Source organism: Macaca thibetana, chromosome 1 (assembly GCF_024542745.1).
Source record: "Macaca thibetana thibetana isolate TM-01 chromosome 1, ASM2454274v1, whole genome shotgun sequence".
In the NCBI taxonomy this organism is placed as follows: domain Eukaryota; kingdom Metazoa; phylum Chordata; class Mammalia; order Primates; family Cercopithecidae; genus Macaca; species Macaca thibetana.
In genome coordinates this window covers 179,698,178-179,723,630 of record NC_065578.1, presented here as the reverse complement: position 1 = coordinate 179,723,630, position 25,453 = coordinate 179,698,178, and the positions used below count along the sequence as shown (strand labels likewise).

The 25,453-nt window shown below is 40.3% G+C and overlaps 2 protein-coding genes across 13 annotated transcripts in view; one reads left to right on the top strand and one right to left on the bottom strand.

Annotated features, from left to right (window-relative positions):
- SMG7 (SMG7 nonsense mediated mRNA decay factor) overlaps positions 1-19,873 on the top strand; it is an 87,833-nt gene extending 67,960 nt beyond the window's left edge. For 4 of the 11 annotated variants that reach the window (XM_050765821.1, XM_050765837.1, XM_050765853.1 and 1 more), the window contains 11 exons: positions 6,710-6,829; positions 7,796-8,222; positions 10,041-10,185; positions 10,602-10,984; positions 11,623-11,994; positions 12,763-12,912; positions 14,870-14,950; positions 15,425-15,584; positions 16,410-16,580; positions 16,704-16,849; positions 17,480-19,873. In XM_050765821.1, coding sequence (XP_050621778.1) covers positions 6,710-6,829; positions 7,796-8,222; positions 10,041-10,185; positions 10,602-10,984; positions 11,623-11,994; positions 12,763-12,912; positions 14,870-14,950; positions 15,425-15,584; positions 16,410-16,580; positions 16,704-16,849; positions 17,480-17,593 — 2,269 coding nt within the window. In that variant the 3' untranslated portion in view covers positions 17,594-19,873. The remainder of the gene's footprint in view (positions 1-6,709; positions 6,830-7,795; positions 8,223-10,040; positions 10,186-10,601; positions 10,985-11,622; positions 11,995-12,762; positions 12,913-14,869; positions 14,951-15,424; positions 15,585-16,409; positions 16,581-16,703; positions 16,850-17,479) is intronic. The other 7 variants (XM_050765869.1, XM_050765845.1, XM_050765887.1 and 4 more) reach the window with 4 other exon arrangements.
- Positions 19,874-21,196: 1,323 nt separating this feature from the next.
- NCF2 (neutrophil cytosolic factor 2) overlaps positions 21,197-25,453 on the bottom strand; it is a 37,083-nt gene continuing 32,826 nt past the window's right edge. For both annotated transcript variants that reach the window (XM_050765900.1, XM_050765903.1), the window contains exon 15: positions 21,197-21,854. In XM_050765900.1, the coding sequence (XP_050621857.1) occupies positions 21,742-21,854 (113 nt within the window). In that variant the 3' untranslated portion in view covers positions 21,197-21,741. The remainder of the gene's footprint in view (positions 21,855-25,453) is intronic.

Here is a 25,453-nt window from a genome sequence, read left to right as displayed (position 1 = left end):
ACATACGTGTGCATGTGTCTTTATAGCAGCATGACTTATAATCCTTTGGGTATATACCCGGTAATGGGATGGCTGGGTCAAATGGTATTTCTAGTTCTAGATCCTTGAGGAGTCGTCACACTGTTTTCCACAATGGTTGAACTAGTTTACAGTCCCACCAACAGTGTAAAAGTGTTCCTATTTCTCCACATCCTCTCCAGCACCTATTGTTTCCTGATTTTTTAATGATTGCCATTCTAACTGGTGTGAGATGGTATCTCATTGTGGTTTTGATTTGCAATTCTCTGGTGGCGAGTGATGATGAGCATTTTTTCATGTGTCTGTTGGCTGTATGAATGTCTTCTTTTGAGAAGTGTCTGTTCATATCCTTTGCCTGCTTTTTGATGGGGTTGTTTTTTTCTTGTTAATTTGATTCAGTTCTAGATATTAGCCCTTTGTCAGATGAGTAGATTGCAAAAATTTTCTCCCATTCTCTAGGTTGCCTGTTCACTCTGATGGTAGTTTCTTTTGCTGTGCAGAAGCCCTTTAGTTTAATTAGATCCCATTGGTCAATTTTGACTTTTGTTGCCATTGTTTTTGGTGTTTTAGACATGAAGTCCTTCCCCATGCCTATGTCCTGAATGGTATTACCTAGGTTTTCTAATGGGTTTTTATGGTTTTAGGTCTAACATTTAAGTCTCTAATCCATCTTGAATTAATTTTCGTATAAGGAGTAAGGAAAGGATCCAGTTTCAACTTTCTACTTATGGCTAGCCAGTTTTCCCAGCACCATTTATTAAATAGGGAATCCTTTCCCCATTTCTTGTTTTTGTCAGGTTTGTCAAAGATCAGATGGTTGTAGATGTGTGGTATTATTTCTGAGGGTTCTGTTCTGTTCCTTTGGTCTATATCTCTGTTTTGGTACCAGTACCATGCTGTTTTGGTTACTGTAGCCCTTGTAGCATAGTTTGAAGTCAGGTAGTGTGATGCCTCTAGCTTTGTTCTTTTGGCTTAGGATTTTCTTGACAATGCAGGGTCTTTTTTGGTTCCATATGAACTTTAAAGCAGTTTTTTCCAATTCTGTGAAGAAAGTCATTGGTAGCTTAATGGGGATGGCATTGAATCTATAAATTACCTTGGGCAGTATGGCCATTTTCACGATATTGATTCTTCCTATCCATGAATATGGTATGTTCTTCCATTTGTTTGTGTCCTCTTTTATTTCACGAGCAGTGGTTTGTAGTTCTCCTTGAAGAGGTCCTTTACATCCCTTGTAAGTGGGATTCCTGTGTATTTTATTCTCTTTGAAGCAATTGTGAATGGGAGTTCATTCATGATTTGGTTCTCTGTCTGTTACTGGTATATAAGAATGATTGTGATTTTTGCACATTGATTTTGTATCCTGAGACTTTGCTGAAGTTGCTTATCAGCTTAAGGAGATTTTGGGCTGAGACAATGGGGTTTTCTAAATATACAATCATGTCATCTGCAAACAGGGACAATTTGACTTCTTTTCCTAACTGAATACCCTTTATTTCTTTCTCTTGCCTGATTGCCCTGGCCAGAACTTCCAACACTATGTTGAATAGGAGTGGTGAGAGAGGGCGTCCCTGTCTTGTGCCAGTTTTCAAAGGGAATGCTTCCAGTTTTTGCCCATTCAGTATGATATTGGCTGTGGGTTTGTCATAAATAATATTTAGTATTTTGAGATATGTTCCATCAATACCGAATTTATTGAGAGTTTTTAGCATGAAGGGCTGTTGAATTTTGTCACAGGCCTTTTCTGCATCTATTGAGATAATCATGTGGTTTTTGTCTTTGGTTCTGTTTATATGCCGGATTACATTTATTGATTTGCGTATGTTGAACCAGCCTTGCATCCCAGGGATGAAGCCCACTTGATCATGGTGGATAAGCTTTTTGATGTGCTGCTGGATTCGATTTGCCAGTATTTTATTGAGGATTTTTGCATCGATGTTCATCAGGGATATTGGTCTAAAATTCTCTTTTTTTGTTGTATCTCTGTCAGGCTTTGGTAATCAGGATGATGTTGGCCTCATAAAATGAGTTAGGGAGGATTCCCTCTTTTTCTATTGATTGGAATCATTTCGGAAGGAATGATACCAACTCCTCCTTGTAGCTCTGGTAGAATTCCGCTGTGAATCTGTCTGGTCCTGAAGTTTTTTTGGTTGGTAGGCTATTAATTATTACCTCAATTTCAGAGCCTGCTGTTGGTCTATTCAGGGATTCAACTTCTTCCTGGTTTAGTCTTGGGAGAATGTAAGTGTCCAGGAAATTGTCCATTTCTTCTAGGTTTTCTAGTTTATTTGCGTAGAGGTGTTTATAGTATTCTCTGATGGTAGTTTGTATTTCTGTGATCGGTGGTGATATCCCCTTTATCATTTTTTATTGCGTCTATTTGATTCTTCTCTCTTTTCTTCTTTATTAGGCTTGCTAGCAGTCTATCAATTTTGTTGATCTTTTCAGAAAACCAGCTCCTGGATTCATTGATTTTTTTGGAGGTTTTTTGTGTCTCTATCTCTTCAGTTTTGCTCTGATCTTAGTTATTTCTTGCCTTCTGCTAGCTTTTGAATGTGTTTGCTCTTGCTTCTCTAGTTCTTTTAATTGTGATGTTAGGGTGTCAATTTTAGATCTTTCCTGCTTTATCTTGTGGGCATTAAGTGCTATAAATTTCCCTGTACACACTGCTTTAAATGTGTCCCAGAGATTCTGGTATGTTGTATCTTTGTTCTCATTGGTTTCAAAGAACATCTTTATTTCTGCCTTCATTTTGTTATGTACCCAGTAGTCATTCAGGAGCAGGTTGTTCAGTTTCCATGTAGTTGAGCGATTTTGATTGAGTTTCTTAGTCCTGATTTCTAGTTTGATTGCACTGTAGTCTGAGAGACAGTTTGTTACAATTTCTGTTCTTTTACATTTGCTGAGGAGTGCTTTACTTCCAACTATGTGGTCAATTTTGGAATAAGTGCGATGTGGTGCTGAGAAGAATGTATCTTCTTTTGATTTGGGGTGGAGAGTTCTGTAGATGTCTATTAGGTCCGCTTGGTGCAGAGTTGAGTTCAATTTCTGGATATCCTTGTTAACTTTCTGTCTCGTTGATCTAATGTTGACAGTGGGCTGTTAAAGTCTCCCATTATTATTGTATGGGAGTCTTAAGTCTCTTTGTAAGTCTCTAAGGACTTGCTTTATGAATCTGGGTGCTCCTGTATTGGGTGCGTATATATTTAGGATAGTTAGCTCTTCCTGTTGAATTGATCCCTTTACCATTATGGCCTTCTTTGTCTCTTTTGATCTTTGATGGTTTAATGTCTGTTTTATCAGAGACTAGGATTGCAACCCCTGCTTTTTTTGTTTTCCATTTGCTTGGTAGATCGTCCTCCATCCCTTTATTTTGAGCCTATGTGTGTCTCTGCACGTGAGATGGGTCTCCTGAATACAGCAAACTGATGGGTCTTGACTCTTTGTCCAGTTTGCCAGTCTGTGTCTTTTAATTGGACCATTTAGTCCATTTACATTTAAGGTTAATATTTTTATGTGTGAACTTGATCCTGTCATTATATTAGCTGGTTATTTTGCTCGCTAGTTGATACAGTTTCTTCCTAGCATTGATGAACTTTACATTTTGACATGTTTTTGCAATGGCTGGTACCTGTTGTTCCTTTCCATGTTTAGTGCTTCCTTCAGTATCTCTTGTAGGGCAGGCCTTGTGGTGACAAAATCTCTAAACATTTGCTTGTCTGTAAAGGATTTTATTTCTCCTTCACTTATGAAACTTAGTTTGGCTGGATATGAAATTCTGGGTTGAAAATTCTTTAAGAATGTTGAATATTGGCCCCCACTCTCTTCTGGCTTGGAGAGTTTCTGCCAAGAGATCTGCTGTTAGTCTGATGGGCTTCCCTTTGTGTATAACCCAACCTTTCTCTCTGGCTGCCCTTAACATTTTTTCCTTCATTTCAACTTTGGTGAATCTGACAATTATGTGTCTTGGAGTTGCTCTTCTCGAGGAGCATCTTTGTAGTGTTCTCTGATTTCCTGAATTTGAATGTTGGCCTGCCTTACTAGGTTGGGGAAGTTCTCCTGGATTGTATCTTGCAGAGTGTTTTCCAATTTGGTTCCATTTTTCCCGTCACTTTCAAGCACACCAATCAGACATAGATTTGGTCTTTTCACATAATCCCATACTTCTTGGAGGCTTTATTCATTTCTTTTTACTCTTTTTTTCCCTACACTTCTCTTCTCACTTCATTTCATTCATTTGATCTTCAGTTGCTGATACTCTTTCTTCCAGTTGATCGAATTAGTTACTGAAGCTTGTGCATTTGTCACGTAGTTCTCGTGTTATTGTTTTCATCTGTATCAGTTCTTTTAAGGTCTTCTCTGCATTGATTATTCTAGTTATCCATTCATCCATTCTTTTTTCAAGGTTTTTAGTTTCTTTGCGCTGGTTACATAGTTCCTCCTTTAGCTCTGAGAAGTTTGATTGACTGAAGTCTTCTTCTCTCAACTCGTCAAAGTCATTCTCCGTCCAGCTTTGTTCCGTTGCTGGCAATGAGCTGCATTCCTTTGGAGGGGGAGATACGCTCTGATTTTTTTAATTTCCAGCTTTTCTGCACTGCTTTTTCCCCATCTTTGTGGTTTTATCTGCCTTTTGTCTTTGATGATGGTGACATACTGATGGGGTTTTGGTGTGGGTGTCCTTTCTGTTTGTTAGTTTTCCTTCTAACAGTCAGGACCCTCAGCTGTAGGTCTGTTGGAGTTTGCTTGAGGTCCACTCCAGACCCTGTTTGCCTGAGTATCAGCAGCAGAGGCTGCAGAAGATAGAATGTTGCTGAAGAGCGAGTGTTGCTGTCTGATTCTTGCTCTGGAAGCTTTGTCTCAGGGGTGTACCCCACCTGTGAGGTGTGAGGTATTGATCTGCACCTAGTGGGGGATGTCTCCCAGTTAGGCTACTCAGGGGTCAGGGACCCACTTGAGCAGGCAGTCTGTCCGTTCTCAGATCTCAGCCTCCGTGCTGGGAGATTCACTGCTGTCTTGAAAGCTGTCAGACAGGGGCATTTACCTCTGCCAGGGTTTCTGCTGCTTTTTGTTTAGCTATGCCCTGTCCCCAAAGGTGGAGCCTACAGAGGCAAGTCGGCCTCCTTGAGCTGTGGTGGGCACCCAATTCGAGCTTCCAGGCACCTTTGTTTACCTACTTAAGCCCCAGCAATGGCAGGCACTCCACCCCAGCCTCACTGCCGCCTTGCAGTTAGATCTCAGACTGCTGTGCTAGCAATGAGGGACACTCCGTGGGCATGGGACCCTCCGGGCCAGGTGTGGGATATAATCTCTTGGTATGCCGTTTGATAAGACCCTTGGTAAAGCACAGTATTAGGGTGGGAGTTACCCGATTTTCCAGGTGTTGTGTGTCTCACTTTCCTTTGGCTAGGAAAAGGAATTCCCTTCCCCCTTGCGCTTCCCAGGTGAGGCGATGCCTCGCCCTGCTTCAGCTCTCGCTGGTCAGGCTGCACCCACGGACCAGCGCCAACTGTCTGACACGCTGCAGTTAGATGAACCCGGTAACTCAGTTGAAAATGCAGAAATCACCCGTCTTCTGTGTCGCTCACACTGGGAGCTGGAGGCTGGAGTTCTTCCTATTCGGCCATCTTGGGCACGCCCCCCACCCCACACTCTGACTAATATTTTTATTTACCCATTCCCGATTACTCCACTGTCTCTTTTAGCTTGATGCTCAAGTTCCAGCACTATCCAGCTCTTAGTTGTTCAGCCTTACTTTCTGCCACTTCCCCCAATATTTATAAACTCTATACACTATGTGCTATACTTGAATAGCTCCCTGTTTTTATTCCTCCACACCTTTGTTCATGTTGTGCCTAGAACATTTCCTTCTCCTCTACTGCCCTTCCATCACCAGCCTGGTAAGCACTTAGCCATACCTGTCAAGGTCCAGCTCAGCTGTCACTCTATGAAACCTTTCAGAGCTTCTCAGAAGGAACTCATCCTCCTTTTACTGTATTCACTTACTCTTTGCATAGTTCTTATTATGATGCTTATCAGATTGAATCATAATTATTTATTCCCAAAGGTAGGGACTCTTATTTATCTTTGTGTCCTCAGCATCTAGCCTTCTGCCTGGCAATTCTTAAATCTTCTTTAAAAAAAAAGTTTAATGAGCAATCTGAAAAAGCTTTATTTTCTCAGGTTGGTTTATCCTTCTGATATCAATGAGTTACTCTATATGCTTTATGATATTTATACATTTTTCTGATTTAGAATGGTCTGCCATAAAGCGGATAGATTAATATTGTTTATTAGCATAGGCACCTCAGAGACTCTTAGCATTGCTGTGGTCATTTTCAAGCAAATTACTTAGCATGCAAGATAAGTGTTTATAAAACTTTATTCTTAAAATGATAAAAGAATCTTTTCTAATACAAAGTTGTGGTTTATTTGAGCTCCCCAACTAGAAAGTGAAATGTGAGTAAAAATATTACATTAATGTAATGAATTTGTATATTTTCTTTCTGCTTTATTTCATAGTTTGTAAAAATCTCTGGGAGTATAAATTCTAATAAATGCAGTTGATTACCTCAAGTAGCTCACCTGTATGGAAAATAATCTGAAGCCATTACAGTTAATCAGGTGAACTTGGTTGCCTGGAAAATATCTTTAGCAATTTAATATTCTCATAACTTGTTTGTGTCAATTTTAGGAACTTGGATTTTTCCAAAGGTCACCAGGGTATTACAGGAGACAAAGAAGGCCAGCAACGACGATTACGACAGCAGCGCTTGATTGCTATAGGCAAATGGATTGCTGATAATCAGCCAAGGTATGTCCATGGAGCTTCTGGTCTGCCCCTATTTAACCACCTTTTTAGATGAACACACACACACACACATCTCACAAGTTACATATTTTAGGCTTTGGTATAAATATTGTCGATCGTGAACTCTTAAGTTGACATGTTGGTAGCACAACATCTAATTATAACCCTAGTGAATAAGTATATCTTTATTTAGAATCTCTGTTCTCCTTATTGTGTATTATAGAGGACTTGGTTGTCTTTTTTGTTTATCATGAGTTTCTGCTCTAATTTATAAATATATTTGTAAATCTATAACTGAATTGTACTTCCACAGTCATGGTAATTTGTATTGGCCTGGGCATGGTGGTCAGTTTCAGGCAGGACAGACTAAGATGGTGCCAGTAGCCAGTTAAGTACAAAGCAGATGTGGTCATTAGTGTAGGGGAAAGAACACAGGTTTTGTCATTCTATTGGTTTGAGTTCCATTTCTAGTTCCGCAGCTTCTCAAGTGGGTGTCCTTGGAATCTCCCCAGTAGATTATAACCTTTCGAAAGTCAGTAACTGCTTATTCAATTTTGTATTCAGGTTTCTGTCATACAGTAGGTACTTAAATGTTTGCATGTTTGAATGAACTTACCACCTCCGAGCTTCATTTTTCACATCTATAAAATAGGAATTATATATAGCTACCTTATAAGACATCAAAGGCCCTAGACTAGTGTCTTGCACTTGAAGCATGCTCAGAAATGTAAGTTCTAGCAAATGTTGAAAGAGCAGAGGGAGGGATACGTTGTGACGATGTTAAGTGTGATAATGAGAACCTCAATTTCTACATAACTACTTTTTGTGTTACCTGAATCCACATTGTTATATCCGGCTGTTTCCGTGGTTATTAGTGCTAGGAATATATTGACTTGGATTCACACACAATTCAGTTGTTATTTTTTAAGTTAATGTTTTTCATATATGGATTTATTTTTGCTTTTTTAGGCTGATTCAGTGTGAAAATGAGGTAGGGAAATTGTTGTTTATCACAGAAATCCCAGAATTAATACTGGAAGACCCCAGTGAAGCCAAAGAGAACCTCATTCTGCAAGAAACATCTGTAATAGAGTCGCTGGCTGCAGATGGGAGCCCAGGGCTAAAATCAGTGCTATCTACAAGCCGAAATTTAAGCAACAACTGTGACACAGGAGAGAAGCCAGTGGTTACCTTCAAAGAAAACATTAAGCCACGAGAAGTGAACAGAGACCAAGGAAGAAGTTTTCCTCCCAAAGAGGTGAGAAGGGACTATAGCAAAGGAATAACTGTAACTAAGAATGATGGAAAGAAGGACAACAACAAGAGGAAAACTGAAACCAAGAAATGCACCTTAGAAAAGTTACAGGAAACAGGAAAGCAGAATGTGGCAGTGCAGGTAAGCTGTATTTGAACTATAAAGCAGGTAGAGGAAGGCTCACACAAAAGGCAAGATTTTTCATTTTGTTCTAAAGCCATGAGAATTGGCTGTCCTGGAAGTTTAAATGCATTATTTAAATGCATAGTAAGGTTATATAAAGAGCTGTGATAGATGGTCATTTTATCAATTCTTGGGAATTGCAAGTGAAAAAAAAAAAAATCTCAACCTGATTTGACACTTTTGTCAGTCCTCTCCAGTTTAAGCAGTTTGAAAGGATTAGTTGCAGTCGTCAGTTTCACACAGGATTATATTTTATTTGGAAGATAATAACTACCATTTGTCAATGCTATAGTGGAGATTTGGGGTCTTCTGTAGATCCAGTAGAACCAAAAGCATGTTAAGGCTTATGCGGGGTTTTTGTTTTTTTTTTTAAGATTCACCGTAATATATATACACTCGTATATATGTATTTTCTTCTTGGAAAAATATGAGGCTTTTTTTCTTGACAATTATACTTGTCCCAGCTAGTGGTACTAATATCACTTTAATCTTATCCTGGATCCTGGGAATTTATAAAGGAAGAACCCAGGTTTCTTGCTGGGAAAAGATAAGCACTGCTCAGTTATTTGTGACTTTCTTTTTATTAAAATATTTTTCCAAATAGATAAGATGATTTCATATAAACAGAAAAGGGCCTTTATTCTGTGATGGTTTTATTGATACTATTAATGTTTGAATAAATACTTAAGTGGCCATGTGAGTTGTTAACACACTTTTGCAAATGTATGTGTTTGCATGAGAAAGTTTACATGGTTGAAGGCTGCTTACAAATAAATAGTACCTTTGATGTATTTCTCTAATTTTTTTTGAGAAAGAAAAATAATAATAGTTCCATTTTAAGATTATATCAGGGAGAGAAACAAAAGACAAGGTAGAAATTAAGACGTGGGGGAGAGAGAGATGCTAGCAAAAGGCAAGAAAAAAAAATGAACTAGAAAGCCAAAGGATCAGAGTTTTAGGGATAATGAGTCCAGCGTTTTCTGCTTACCCTGCCTCCATTCTCTAACTGCTCCCAATAAGGTCGTACTGAAAACAGAATCTCCTTTTTTGGTTTCTCATCCATCTCAAATCAGCCATAAATGATTAAAGTGAGAAAGAGTCAACATATCACCACACTCTGTACCTCATCCCGAGTTTTCTATAAATGCTAATAATTTTCCCTGATTTTGCTCAACTTTGAGCGGGGCATATGACATCTACTCTCTGGCTCCATCTATAGGATCTCAGGGCCTGTTCCTTACTGCTGAAAGTATCCTTATTTATTCTGAAGGGTGGTAAAGTTGCAGGGTGGAAGGTGGATGCCTGACTGTACACATATGGCTACCCAGATGAAATTAAACTGAGGGCCAAAATAACTCACCTATGGGTTAACAGTCACTATTAGTTCATAATTCATGTATGCTGTTTAATGAATTAGAGTATAGAGAACCCTGGGCCCCAGAACAAGCAACTTAAAGTCATAGACAAGTTTTTTTCAGCTTGTTAGCATCAGGCATCTCATTTGTAAAACAAATGGACCCTAAGGTCCTTTACATATTTGGATTTTTGTGATCATGGGAAAGCAAAATAATTAGTAAAACTAAGATAGTAAAATTATCTTTTATTGGCTATTAAATAATTTGCTTTGATATTCCATTTTTAACTTAGGTGAATTTAAATATCTTCAGCATGTCCTTTTTGATCTAATGAGGTTTTAAATACTTTCTTAAGAGTAGGGTCTTTTTTCTGACACGTTTGAGTTTCAGTTTATTATAGTTTTGCTTCTCTTGGTCACAGGTAAAATCCCAGACAGAACTAAGAAAGACTCCAGTGTCCGAAGCCAGAAAAACACCTGTAACTCAAACCCCAACTCAAGCAAGTAACTCCCAGTTCATCCCCATTCATCACCCTGGAGCCTTCCCTCCTCTTCCCAGCAGGCCAGGTAAATATGTTTTATAATTTCTTCTACTTAATCTTTTCTGTGCAAGAATTTCTGTTCACTCACTGAGAAATGTGTATTCTGTTAGAGTAATGTTACTAACCCAAAGAAAATTGTTTTCCCTAATGCTTATAAAATTATTTTTGAAATGTTTCTGTGTAGTGTACATGCAAGTGCATGTTTGTTATGATGAAGGAAATCCTATCACTGAACACAGAAGCTACTTACACAACACTGATTACTTCAGTGGATAGAGGAAAAGTGTCAATATTTTTAATTCTTCAAATCAAGTTAAAGATTGACAACATGGCTGATCTCTTTTATGATGTGTTAGAGGACTCCCTCTACTTACCTGTTTTTAAAAAAATGAATTTTTTGCTGTTTCTTTAGAACTAAATCTGTGTTCTTCTGTTTTGAAGGGTTTCCACCACCAACATATGTTATCCCCCCTCCTGTGGCATTTTCTATGGGCTCAGGTTACACCTTCCCAGCTGGTGTTTCTGTCCCAGGAACCTTTCTTCAGCCTACAGCTCACTCTCCAGCAGGAAACCAGGTGCAAGCTGGGAAACAGTCCCACATTCCTTACAGCCAGCAACGGCCCTCTGGACCAGGGCCAATGAACCAGGGACCTCAACAATCACAGCCACCTTCCCAGCAACCCCTTACATCTTTACCAGCTCAGCCAACAGCACAGTCTACAAGCCAGTTGCAGGTTCAAGCTCTAACTCAGCAACAACAGTCCCCTACAAAAGCTGTGCCGGCTTTGGGGAAAAGCCCGCCTCACCACTCTGGATTCCAGCAGGTAAGTTACAGTTGTGTGTACTGTCCAGCTGAATGAAATAAAGGGAAATGCTGAAAGATTCAATGTTAGAAATGCTGATTGAACTTTGACATACTTCTTGTTTAGATTTGTAGTGATTATGAGAAGGCAAAAGTATTGTCTCTACTGTTTATGAAAGTTTTACTTTGGTAAAGTGTATAATACTAGATCTTAACTACCATTCTTGGCTGCTACTAAATGTCCATTTTATTGAAAATGGATTTTCTGCAAATAATTCTATCGGAACATAAACTACTAGGGAAATAGAATCACAGTCTTGATGAGGTACTAAGACAGATGTGACACCGATCTTAAATGTTGTCGTTTGAAGCACAGCACTTGAAGCAGAAAGGGGAAACAAACACTCTTATGCAAATATATTCATTCATTCATTAACCCTCTTAAATAGTTGAATTAAAAGAAAATATGAGTGTGGTGCCCATAATCTGTTCCCAAAAAGCTCTGTGTATTGAAAAGCCCAAAAGGTAAAGGAAACTGCTGCCTTGCCTAGAGTTTTGTTGCTTGGAAAACACCTCAAGTTCATTCTGTGATTCTTTAGCATTCATTATAAGTAATATTGCATTTTATCCTCACCTTGATGACAGGCATCTCTTTTTTAGTATCAACAGGCAGATGCCTCCAAACAGCTGTGGAATCCCCCTCAGGTTCAAGGCCCATTAGGGAAAATTATGCCTGTGAAACAGCCCTACTACCTTCAGACCCAAGACCCCATAAAACTGTTTGAGCCGTCATTGCAACCTCCTGTAATGCAGCAGCAGCCTCTAGAAAAAAAAATGAAGCCTTTTCCCATGGAGCCATATAACCATAATCCCTCAGAAGTCAAGGTCCCAGAATTCTACTGGGATTCTTCCTACAGCATGGCTGATAACAGATCTGTAATGGCACAGCAAGCAAATATAGACCGCAGGGGCAAACGGTCACCAGGAGTCTTCCGTCCAGAGCAGGATCCTGTACCCAGGATGCCATTTGAGGTGTGTGTTCTTTCCTATCACCGGGCATTTTGGAGATAGGTTTGGGGTTGACTATCTTTTGAATATCTCAAATGGATCTTATAAAGAGGCCACTCTTATTCTTTAGTACTATAGAATGCCACTGAGTATTGGTGTAGCTCTTGGTTTCCTCCTCAAAGTTGCACAGTATGTTTTAGTTTGGAAGCTGAAGAATTCTGTAACTGATTCAGAACTCTGATGGTCTGGCAAAGAAACCATGTACAGAAATCTCTAAAACAGCATGTTAGAGAATTCTGAGACAAAGCACTCCTCTCAGTTGGGCTGAATCATCTAAGTTTAAAAATAGGTTTACTGATACTTAAATAAGTTGCTCTCTGAGAGGAACAAAGTTAACCAGTTATCTTGGACAGTGGAGGTCCCTTTCTTTGCCCTTTTTATTCATGAGAAGCAGGTGAATGTTAGTAACTTTTTAAAAGATCTCTTTCTTTCTTTGTTAGCACAAGAGATGCTAATTATTTTGCTCCATAGCATTGTTTTACTTAACTAGCCACATTCACCTTTTGTGTTCTGCTCTGTCAGTATTTTTGCTTTTCTATTGTCTTGAACTTTCTCCAGTATTGTCCTTGTGTTGCTTTGCCTTTGCATTTCAGAGCCTTTTTTCTTTGCCTAATACCATCTATCTCACTATCCCCTTGACTGTAGTTGTCTTCTTCCACCTAATCATACTACTATTCCTTTATGCTTTTGTTGTCCCTTATTGCATCTCACTGTGATCCTTTCTGTCACTAGGACCCCAAGAGCTCCCCTCTGCTTCCTCCGGACCTGTTAAAGAGTCTGGCTGCCTTGGAGGAAGAGGAAGAGCTGATTTTTTCTAACCCTCCTGATCTTTACCCGGCTCTGCTGGGGCCTCTCGCCTCTCTTCCTGGACGAAGCCTTTTTGTATGTATTTGACATAATTCTGCTTCTTGCTCTAACTCCCAGCTGCTTTTCTGAGATATTGTAGTACACAGATTAGGTGATTTCTTATCTTCCTGGGGCTGTCCTTTTCAGAACTGTAAAACATATTTTCTAATTCCCTAAACCAACCTTAAGATGGTAGTAGGATATAACAAAGCATTTCTGACTTTATATTTCTCCCAAATTGTAGAGACATACCTTGGTTTTATGTGTTATCCAGAAAACATTCTGCAGAGCTGGTAACACACAGGGTGTGAGGTGACAAATTAACTCACTTTGCAGGTAACACTTCCATCTGGACCCAGAAATTTTAAGTGTCATTTAATCTTGCTTAGGAACAGTGAGATTTGTTTCTCATATGTAGCCAAAATATGAAAGGAAATATGTTCTCGATTTTTTTTTTTAACTGACGTTATTGAATAGTATATGGCTCTTTTTTGTTTGGTTAACTAAATGCAGAAGGAGCCCTGATCTAAATTCAAAGTTGGATTCATAAACAGAATGAGTAAAAATGAAGAGGATTCTACTTATAAACATTGTCAGAGTGTCATAAATGAGTAAATATCAAAATAAATAACTAGAACCACATAAAATGAAATCTGAGAACTCATCCTGCATTTCAGAGAACATCATTCTGTTTGCTTGTCAGTGTTTATATTATATTTTACTGTAGGTGGGGAGTATAAAAATGGAAAGAAAGATGGATGCTATGAGGCTTTTGCCCCTCTTTTGCAACTTAATAAAACATTAAAAGATAGTGAATTTTACTTTCTTGCTTTCTCATAAACACAGGGCAAGCACACATTCGTAAAATTAAAATACATTAATTTTAGTATCAAGAGAAATAAAACCTTAACAGCTTTCATGACATTGCTGCCATCCCTGGCACTTGAAGTTCCATTAAGAATCTGTCTGGGTGATAGCAGTAGGGGCCCCATACCAAGTTATGAAATAAGAGCAATAAAAGACCCCCTGGAGACTTCAATGGTAGTAGTGCCATGATTGAGTGCACAGGGATTGTGGAAGCCCAGCTGCTATACTGTTGCCTCTACATGTTTGCCTTTCTTGCTGCTTTTATGCTGGAGTGGCTTGAAGGACTGAGGGTAGTGCTTCTTTGTCCACTTGTTTCCTAATCCCTTAGTTCTTGTTTCGTTAGTGTTCCTTTCAGTGGAAATGGAGCTGATGGTAGAACAAGTGGGAGTATCTTCAGGGTTTTTTTTTTTTTTTTTTTTTATGTTTAAAAAACAATGAATAAAAAATCCTTGACTATAACCCTTCCTATATTTAACATTAGTGATACAACATATGTCAAAGTGCTTCTCTTGTCGTAGGTATTTAGTAATGTTTTGTTAGCCAGCTATTCAGTGACAGCATTAGAGATTCAGCTTTGTTTCTCCTAATGACTTTGCTAGGGCCATTAATAAATGTAAACTTGACTTTTAGCAACTATTTTACTGTATACTGCAAATAGAGCTGCTTAAGAAGCGTATTAACAGACATTTGTCAAATGGGTTTGAAAGGCTTTTTAAAAGTCACCAATGTTAATGTTTTAAAAATTGTAGGGTGGAGAGGAACAGTGTTGGAACAGTTCAGCATTTTGTTTTGAGATTATTTTAAGTGCAACTGTTAACAGGGGGATTCCTGAGGTCCATGCCTCATAAACACTCAAAGTGCTATTTACCAGGGTCACTGGTCCCTGCCAGAATAGAATCTCTGACTAGATTTGATCTAAAAGGAGGATTCTACTCACCTGTGGCAACTGGCACTTAGGCGGTGTCTTGGTATTAACAGATTTGAATTCACGTCTTCTGGGCCTCAAATTGTACTCAATGGGCGAATACAGGCATGCTTTTGCTTTGGTTCCATACCATAGTATGGTAAGATTAATATTAAGAAAATGGAAGGTATAACTTAATTACCTTTTTTTCTGGGACTGAAGAAATCCTTATTGGAGAAGCCCTCAGAGCTCATGTCACATTCATCCTCTTTCCTGTCCCTCACCGGATTCTCTCTCAATCAGGTAGGTGAACAGTGAAGAATCCTGCTGTGTGCTTTTAGTGTCAGCTGATCAGTGTCTTTCTCATACTGTTTCAGTATATCTGTTTTTTCTTTATTTTCCATATATTAGTGTATTCCAGATATTTGATGTTACCCCCTTGTCTCTGATCGGGGCATACTAGTGACTTGTACATCATGAGTTAAAACCCTTTAACTTCTCATTAATATTGAAACCCTTAGGGCTCTGTTGTTGAGCCAAATAAATTATTCACATTTTCAACCTGGATAATTTACATAGAGCAAATTTAAGGGTGAGAGAAAGCAAAGAGGAAAATTAATTTGACTGGAAAATTGAAACAGAAAGAAATAAAAGCCTTCAAAATTTCTCTTCCTAAGAAAAGCTTAAGGTGTACCCAGCATCCATGAACGAGCCATTGGATTTTCTCAAATCTCTTTCCTCGGAGTGAGTTTAGAACTTCACCGTCATGTCTTTCAGGAAAGATACCCAAATAATAGTATGTTCAATGAGGTATATGGGAAAAACCTGACATCCAGCTCCAAAGCAGAACTCAATCCCTCAATGGCCCCCCAGGAAACATCTCTGTATTCCCTTTTTGAAGGGACTCCGTGGTCTCCATCACTTCCTGCCAGTTCAGGTATTAACTACTCTTTAAATTATAGACCTTGCATTTCCTGTACACTCAGTTTGATTAAGGGATAGTGAGATTCTGTAATTGTAAATATATCAGTTGTTGGGTTTTTTATTTTTTTTGTTTGTTTATTTTTGTAACTTCTGAAAGGAAATAGAAAAAAGCCAGTTTATGTATTAAATGCTACTGACAAAGCTTTTTACATCCTCAGTAGCCAGCAGAGATGTAAGGGAGAAAATAGAGGTTCTGTCTTAGGTTCCCAGCTGTTTTTTAGTTTTATTTGTAGGTGTTCATTCTTTGCAGAAAAATTGCATTTTTTTTTTTTTTTTTTAAAGACAGCATCTTGCTGTGTTGCCCATTCTAGACTCAAACTCCTGGGCTCAAGCAGTCCTTCCATCTCAGCCTCCCAAGTAGCTGGGACTACAGCTGCACACCACTGTGCCCAGCTCCGCACTTTTTAAAATTGAGATTTTTAACTTATAATAGAGTCTGACTAAATAGTAATTCTTAAGGTTAGCAAATTCTTTCTGATACATAAGACCAATAAATATGTATCTGAAATAGTCATGCCAGAATAGTGCATTCATTCAGTTGACAAAAATTGCCTACTATTTTGTTTTGCTTTTTTAAGGTGAAGAATATGCCTTAGATATGTGTGGCAGGGCAAATTAGTGCATCTAGCAGATCTCTTTGGAGCCTTTAGTTTCCCTTTCCTTCAAAGCCCCGTGGTTATTGTTAGAATTTTAGTGATCAGATCTACAGGAACCTGTAGTTCTTTGTATGTTTGTGAAACAATGATTTACTATATCCTGTGTTACTATTATTTGATAGATCATTCAACACCAGCCAGCCAGTCTCCTCATTCCTCTAACCCAAGCAGCCTGCCCAGTTCTCCTCCAACACACAACCATAATTCTGTTCCATTCTCCAATTTTGGACCCATTGGGACTCCAGATAACAGGGATAGAAGGACTGCAGATCGGTGGAAAACTGATAAGCCAGGTGAGATCTACATTTCATTGCCAAGCAAAATTGAAAGAATTTACTCTATCCTTCCCTGGGGTCTGGCAGTTGGTAGTGATAGAACATCTTCTTGAATTTTTCTTATCTCTTTTCATCCCTTAGCCATGGGTGGGTTTGGCATTGATTACCTCTCAGCGACGTCATCCTCTGAGAGCAGTTGGCATCAGGCCAGCACTCCGAGTGGCACCTGGACAGGCCATGGCCCCTCCATGGAGGATTCCTCTGCTGTCCTCATGGAAAGCCTAAAGGTGAGTAGATTTCAGAACAAGAACCACAAGATGATTATAGCAAAGGTGTCTCTGCTTTCATTCACATAAATAGCGAGACTTCTCAGGCCCTCGCGGTTGACTGATACGTAGCACATATATAGCAGAGTTCTAGAAACATGGGCTGCCTTACAAGATTCTTGAGTGATAATTTTTAATTTCTGAATTCACTAGTGGTAAAGCAGTATCTTCAGGAGGATAAAAACAAAGGTTTTAGTTTCGTTCTAAGGTTAAGAAAATTCTGATTCATTTTGGAATGTTTGATTTAAGCATTTTCTGACAAAATAAGAGTATCTAATTTTAGAAATGTTTTGTTTGCCTAAAACTTTTATAGTAAATGCCCTATGTGGTACCACATACAGCCGAGTTTCAGTAAAAAGACTTGACATAAAATGTGATTTCACTTCTTCTGGTTTAAAACAGTCTTAATGGAAACTAACTAGCTTTAAGAATCTTATAATGACTTTTTCTAATAGCTGGATTTTTGTGGGGAGTGGGGTTTGGTTTTGGGGCCATATGTATGCCTTTATATTTGGCTGGGATTGAAAAACAAATCCCTTTCAGACAACTGGGCATTTGACCTCTGCTGACAAGATCTGGACTGTTTTTCAGTCTATCTGGTCCAGTTCCATGATGCATCCTGGACCTTCCGCTCTGGAGCAGCTGTTAATGCAGCAGAAGCAGAAACAGCAACGGGGACAAGGCACCATGAACCCTCCACACTGAGGCCAAAGTGGCAACCTGGGAATGAAGGCTCCATAAACCATGGCATGTTGGGTTTGCAGGACTGGCCCACACAGTCCCCTGCAGGTGGCAGCCCTCTTTTCTGTTTCTTGCTGTCAAGAGGGTGTAAGTATTCCACCAGCCCGCTGAGTGTGCACGAAATGTTCGCAGTGCAACAAAAAGAAAAATCCATCAGGAACTCTCCATCCCCCCGGGGCCTTCCGGAGGGAGAGAGAGAGGAACTGCTGTTTATCTCACTCAGTTACTTGGTATCACCGCCTCTCACCTTCTCCATCGTGCATGTCCCCAGCCACATGGGAAGTGAAAGCTGAGAAGGGAAGGCAGATGGGAGAAGCCAATGGGAACTTCTCAGTCCTTTTTCCCTCTGTGGGGAATAAAATAGGAATCCATTAATGGTTGCTTTGCTGACTGAGAATGTAGTTGAAATTATTCTTAAACATCTTTTATTATTATTACTCTCAGTAGTAAAATATCACACTGAATTCTTCCATACACAGGTGTGCTTCTAGTCAGTGTGTAGCAAGGAAAGCCCCGTTCACTGCTCCTGTGAGAGGTTGGTGGTGACAGGATGGGGAACCGACCTCTTCAGCCAGTGGAAGTGTTCCCTAAGGGAGAGTTCAAGGCCTCTCAGAAGGCTCTGGTAGGCCCTCCTCTGGCCAGGAGACTCCAGCAGGAAATGCCCTTCACTCTGTAGGTGCTCGAGCCCCAATCGAGGATGCAGTGTGGGTGGTGGTGCTGGACTGGCCTAGCAGGTGACTGCTGTAGGATTTCAAATTACGTTTTTGATTCCTGTACATTTTACAGTCGCACAGCAAGCAGTCTCGCGGAAGGCAGGCTAGTCCATTCACAGCCTGGAACATTCTAATAGGTAGAAGCTTTCAGTGTGGTTATTTTTTGTTTGGTTGGTTTTTGTGCCCCCATTCTACTTCCCACCCTCCTGCCCCACCTCCATCCCTTTTTTACCCGATGCTGTATGCTAGTAATTGTTTTTATTCCTAATGTGTACAACATCACATCTCCCCAAGAAGCAACAGCATGGGGTCCAGCAGTTGGGGCCCAAAAGACAGTCTGAAGAGGAAGGATGCGGCAGTATCTGCATAGTCCACAGAGGGCCCAGGCCCCTGCCCAGCTGCAGTCTCCCAGCCTCCACTTTCAGAGTGAAATTCAAGGCAACACGGACATGTGCACGTCACGCACAGAAGAAAACGCAACGTCGTCCATTTTGGAAAACGCGAAAGAAAGGAAAATAAACTCTTTATTTGATATTTATTAGGAGGAAAGAGGACTGAAAAAGTACTTGCGTAGAAACAGAAGGACAGCATTTCTGTTAGGCATTTCCTGGAAAAGTAATATTTTAAGGGGAAATTATGAAAACAATCTAAATGTTCAATTGCTGTGCTAGTGGTAGGGTTTATTTTCTGGGAGGTCTCTCGTTTGTCTGTATGTTTGTGTAAACACACATGCCCATCTGCTGTCCCAGAGGGGAGGGGTTGTGTGTATGAGTGTATGGGGTTAGTGTGGAACTTAAGAGCTGGAACACAGCTGTAGAGCAAAGCACATCCAGGAGCCCCAGTTGTCACTGGAGTCTGGGCAACCCCAGCAATGAAAAGGGGTGAGATAATGCTCATTGCTCTTCAGAGAGAGTGGTTGGAGTCCCCCCCACCACGCCCCCCCAGTATGCTTACATTATTGCTCTTTTAGTTTGATATGGTGTTTGGGTTTTGTTTTGTTTTTTTGAAAGGTCTGAAAAGGTGAAGCCCCCCACCCAATGGCAATATGAAACCTTTTGTGCTTCTCTTCAGCCCCTTCCCTGTGTCCATCTTTCTCTCCTCTTCCGAAGCCTTTTTCCTACTACCTTTACCCAGTTTGTGTGTTTGAGCTCTGCATTCAGGCAGCTGCAACATTCCAGTGTTTGAACTGTCACTGATTCTTGCGCCCTAGACAAGCTAACCAGGTTTACCATCTCACTCCCAGTAATACCCAGCTCCCATCTAAAGCCCCATTCTGCATGAGAATTTGGTGTTTGGAATGTTTTCTGACTCTTGGGGCGGGATTCCTCGCCTTATCATCCTCACTGTGGAGTAATGAGGAGGGGGAGGAGAATCTTTATCAGAAACTGGTTTTGTGTAGTAAACTTTCTTTCCTGGTTTTTTGTTTTGTTTTGTTTTCTGGATTTTGTTTTTTGTTTTTGTCTGTCTGTGCAAGACCTGCAGCTGCTGAAAATCAGCTTTGCCTTTAATTAAACCATGTTCTCTCCAACCAGATCTGTGTATTGATTGTTTCTTTTCTATCCTAAAAGATACAACTATTGAAGAAAATCCAACTTAAAAGGCAAGAATTTCAACAACTCACAAGTCATCCAGGGAAAGGCATAGATGGTCAGAACTTGAGTATTTTTCAGGGTTATTTTTGCTTTTAGTAGCATTCCAGACCGATGAATTATGGAAATTATAATTAATTATAATAGAAAGGCATGAGTAGTAAGAAATTGATTATCAAAATTATTTTATTTAATAAAAGAATGACTTATGTTAAGGAATTAAGAGCCCATCATTTTTATTCCTATTGTAGCTGTTACTAAGGCAGTTCAGAGAGTTTATCCTTTTGGCCTGTAAAAATTCACTGAATCTGATTAGCAGCAACATTAATTACTCTTCTTAGTTTTGGGGTTTCTTTTCTTTGAGTTGTGTCCAAAGTTTCTAGTGGTAGCTTGCTGGGTCTTCCAACTGTGTGCTGGAAGCCAGTGCTGTAGCAAACCGTAATGTCTGTGTGCTCACCCTGACCGACTGTCATTTCACCTACGTGTTGATTCAGTCTGCAGTTTTCACTTCCTTATTCTACTTTTTACAAGTGCCTACACACTTGAAAAATTGTTAGCAAAGCTGCACATACGCTACAAGAAGAAGGGGGTAGGGAGAGGAATTAAGGCCAGGCCTTAAGGTCTAATAGTTACAGAATCCTTCACCCAAGTTAGTCCTGAAAAATTGGACAATTGGTTTAGCCAAATCCATAGCATTCTGTTATGTATATTAGTATAGTATATGCAGTCATTTACCATATAACAACATTTTGGTCAACAATGGACTGCATATACAATCATGCTCCCGTAAGATTATAATACATTTTTGCTGACCTGTATGTTTAAATACACCGATGCCTACCATTGTGGTATAGTTGCCTGCAGTATTGAACACAGTAATATGCTGTACAGGTTTGTAGCCTAGGTGTAGTAGGCTATACCTGGTAACCTTTCTATGTAGTAGGCTATACCATCTAGTTTTGTGTAAGTGCACTCTAGATGATGTTTGCACAACATGTTTCTCAGATCATGTCTCCATTGTGAAGCAATACATAACTGTATTACCAAATGTCAGCTAACAAGATACTACTTACCAACTGGCTTCATGAACACCACTGTTTTTCATCGCTTAAATGTTGGTGATATATATTCAGTATTGAGTTCTTAACACATGTTCCTCTCTGATAATGTACAAAGGTATGTAATTCTATAAATTCTCTGTGGAATTGAGTGTTGTATTCCATGAGACCCTCACTCAGTCTAGGTTCTGTTTAAGCAACACGTAATGAAAAAAGAAAAGTTTATTTGTATATGCTTCATGAATAAGGTTACTTCAAGCCTTAAGAGTCAATTATAGTAATGGTTCAGAAACAGGAATATTTGTACTTAGTCCTTGGGCCTGGACTTCGCGTCTTGTTTTTGTAAGATAGTTTTTTTTTTTTTTATTATTGCGGTATGACACAGAAAAGTACACAATCAAATGTACAGCTTGATGAATGTTTACAGTGGGAACGCAGCTGGGTAGCCAGCTCTCAGATCAAGAAACAGGATCAGCACCTGGAAGACCCTCTGGTGCCCTTTCCAGACACTTCCATCCGCTCCTCCTCTCGCCTAACTCCTCCATTCACCTGTCCCCATCCCCTCACCCGCTATGCCCCAGGAAATCATCCTAGGTACTCACATCATTGTCTAGTAGGTTAAATTTTAACAGGGAATAGTTAACACTTCCAAACTGTAATGTCCCAGTATAGTGTACAGCAGAAGGGTGCTAAATCTTACAAACAGGTAATAGGGGCTTCATTTTCTTCAGCTTTGTAGTTTGTGAAACATCCTAGACTTCTCTCCGAGTGCTTTCCAAATCTGTAGTTGCGCATTCTTCAACGAAAACTTTGGGGAAAATGCCCACCTTCCCTTTGCACTCCCCTTCCAGCCATTCGTCATTCACTGTTAAAAGGAAAAGTACACATGGATTTCTAAAACCACTGTAGGAAGATCACCCTGTCTGGCTCTTCCACACAGAATTTTTTATTGGTCACCCTTCCCCACCCCTAATTGTGATCAACAGGGCAAAGACAGTATTGCAAAGTGGTTTGAGAGTGAACACTGGGTTTAACCATCTTATTGATCTGTCTTAACATGATAATGAAGGAGCAAAATGCAGAAGGATAAATTATGTTTTTCAAAAAGTTACCAGATAGAGAAGTAAGGTCAAAGAAATTGAACAACGAATTCGTAAATAGAATTTCCATCCTTCCCCCACCCCCAGCCTCGACAGGGTCTCACTGTCACTCAGGCTGGTCTCACTCCTGGGCTCAAGTGATCCACCCAACTCAGCCTCCCAAAGTGCTGTGGTGATAGGGGTGAGCTTCTGTGCCTTACCTGTGCTTTGTTGGCAATCTTTGTTTTGACTACAGAAAAGGGACATGCCATTGGTTAAATATATTAAAAATGAAAGTTCATTAGTAAACTTCTTTTCACTGAACTCCATTAAACAGCTGAGTTGGAGCTAGTGATGGGTTAGTACATGTTTGTAAAATATAAAGATTTTAATAGCTCCTACTCAGAGCCTTTAATAGAGTACAGGCATTGTACTTAAAAAATATATTCAGACTTCATAATAACTTGTAGGTATCCATATTTTACTGAGGAAAAGGAGACCCAGAGAGGTGAATAGTTTGTTCAGAGCCATTCTGCCAGTAAAAATCAGACAACTTAGGTATAATCTCCAAAGCCCACTTACCTGACCACACAGCCAGTTAAGTTTGTCTTTGTACATCTAGATCAGACATTAAGGCCCTGGTGCCTGGATCCTGCCCCAGAAATTTTGCTTTAATGTGTGGTGTGACTGGGCAGCAGTTTTTTCAAAAGTTCCCTCGGTAATTCTAACTGCAAATCACTGTCTTGATGCTTTCTACTTACAGGGTAGGTCGTGGACTGGAAGCTTATTAGAAATGAAAAATTCCAGACCCCACCCCACACCAGAGTCAGAATCCACTTAGGAAGATCCCCAGGTGATTCACATGCGCATTAGAGTTTGAGAAACACTTTGCAGATGAGACCGTCTCATAACTTGAATGCAATTGAACTCCCCTCTGTCCTACCCTGACTGTGCTAAATTCTGTTTTCTATTGAAGTGCTACAATATGGGTACTTCCTCAACTTAGACTTGTACAGGTAGGTCATAGTAAGAAGTGCACTGGCTTCTCTCCATATCTACCCAAAAGGTTGTTTTAGTGTGTTCTGTCATTTTATTCCTGCTCCCTCTCCCAAACTCCAGACAACTGAGCTGGTTGGTTGATTTAGGCACCTAGAAAGTGGCACTGGGAGGTGTTCAACCCAGTTCTTCCCACTGAGTTACCATTCTCTCTTGTTGGAACAGTCTGCTTCTATATTACTACAACATTATATATATATTATATATATTTTATACATATTATATATAAATTTTATATATATTATATATATATATAATATGTTATATATATTTATTTTTTTGAGACAGAGTCTCACTCTTGCTCAGGCTGGGATGCAAAGGTGCAATCTTGACTCACTGCAACCTCCACCTCCCCGGTTCAAGTGATTCTCCTGCCTCAGCCTCCCGAGGAGCTGGGACTACAGGCGCGTGCCACCATGCCCGGCTAATTTTTTTATTTTTAGTAGAGATGGGGTTTCACCATGTTAGCCAGGCTGGTCTTAAAACTCCTGACCCCAAGTGATCCACTCACCTTGACTTCCCGAAGTGCTGTGATTACCAGCATGAACCATCATGCCCGGCCTATACTACTCATATTTTTAATTAATTGCTACAGACTTGTATACTCTCTCTACCCGCATTAACTTTTTTTTTCTTTTTTTTTGGAGACAGTCTCACTCCGTAACCCAGGCTGGAGTGCAGTGGTGCAATCTCAGCTCGCTGCAACCTCCACCTCCTGGGTTCAAGCAATTGTCCTGCCTTGGCCTCCTAAGTAGCTGGGATTATAAGCACATACCACCACACCCGGCTAATTTTTGTATTTCTAGTAGAGACAGAGTTTCATCATGTTGGCCAGGCTGGTCTTGAACTCCTGACCTCAAGCAGTCCGCCCACATTGGTCTCCCAAAGTGCTGGGATTACAGGCATAAGCCACTGCGCCCGGCCTATTTTTATTTTTTTAAGACAGAGTCTCACTCTGTCACCCAGGCTGGAGTGTAGTGCAATGTCGGCTCACTGCAACCTCCACTCCTGGGTTCAAGCGATTCTCTTGCCTCAGCCTCCCTAGCAGCTGGGACTACAGATGTGCATCACCACACCCAGCTAATTTTTACATTTTTAGTAGAGATGGGTTTTCACCATGTTGGCCAGGCTGATCTTGAACTCCTGGCCTCAAGTGATCCACCCACCTCAGCCTCCCAAAGTGCTGGGATTACAGGTGTGAGCCACCACACTCACCTACCCCCATTAACTTTAAAATTTCCCACTCTCTTTGTCTGTTGGATTTTCTGTTATAATTGATAGTAGTTTTTCACTGCTTTGCATTGGTAGTTCACAGACTCAGCATATGAGCAGGGCTTTTATGATGGGACTTTTTTGTGTCCAGGTAGAGAATTAGGCTGGCAAACCACGAGTTGGAATGGTGCTTCTTAGAGTGTAGGCAGTAGACCAGCATCACCTGGAAACTCGGTAGAGATGCAAGTTGGTGGGCCCCGCCCCAGACCTGAATCAGAATCAGAATCTCTGGAGAGTGGGCCCAGGAATTGATCCCTCTCCGAGGGATTCTTAGAACTCTCCACTTTTAAGAAGTGGGTCTTGCTGTGTTGCCCAGGCAACAGCCTTGAACTCCTGGCTTCCAGTGATCCTCCTACCTCAGCATCCCTAGTAGCTGGGATTACAGGCATGCTGTTTCAGTTTTTAGTCTGTTCATTCCAAACAGAATCAAGAAAGTCGCCGGAGACACAGCATAGTTCTGAATAGCTGGTTTTTAAGGCAAAATTTACCTACTTTTCTCTTTGAAAAGTACATTAATTCAAAGAACTATGGTTTGCAGAAGGTCGTATGGCTTGATGCAAAGGCAAAGTGATTCCAGCCAATTTGTTACCTCTGGGAATGAAAATCCATGGTTTCCAAAGCATACTCCTCTTTAATAATCAAGATGTTATCACTGGCCAGGTGCGGTGGCTCATGCCTGTAATCCCAGCACTTTGGGAGGCCGAGGCAGGTGGGTCACTTGAGGCCAGAAGTTTGAGACCAGTCTGGTCAACATGGCAAAACCCCATCTCTACTGAAAACACAAAAATTAGCTAGGCATGGTGGTAGGCGCCTGTAATCCCAGCTACTCAGGAGGCTGAGGCAGGAGAATCGCTTGAACCCAGGAGGGGGAGGTTGCAGTGAGCTGAGATTGTGCCACTGCACTCCAGCCTGGGCGACAGAGGGGGACTCTCTCAAAAAAAAAAAAAAAAAAAAAAAAAAAAAAAAAACTCAGCTTCTTGTTGCTTTCCTGGCTATTAGAACAATAGACAGGGAAAGTTTGAGTGCTCAGCTTTGCTCCCTCCAGCTAGATGCTAGG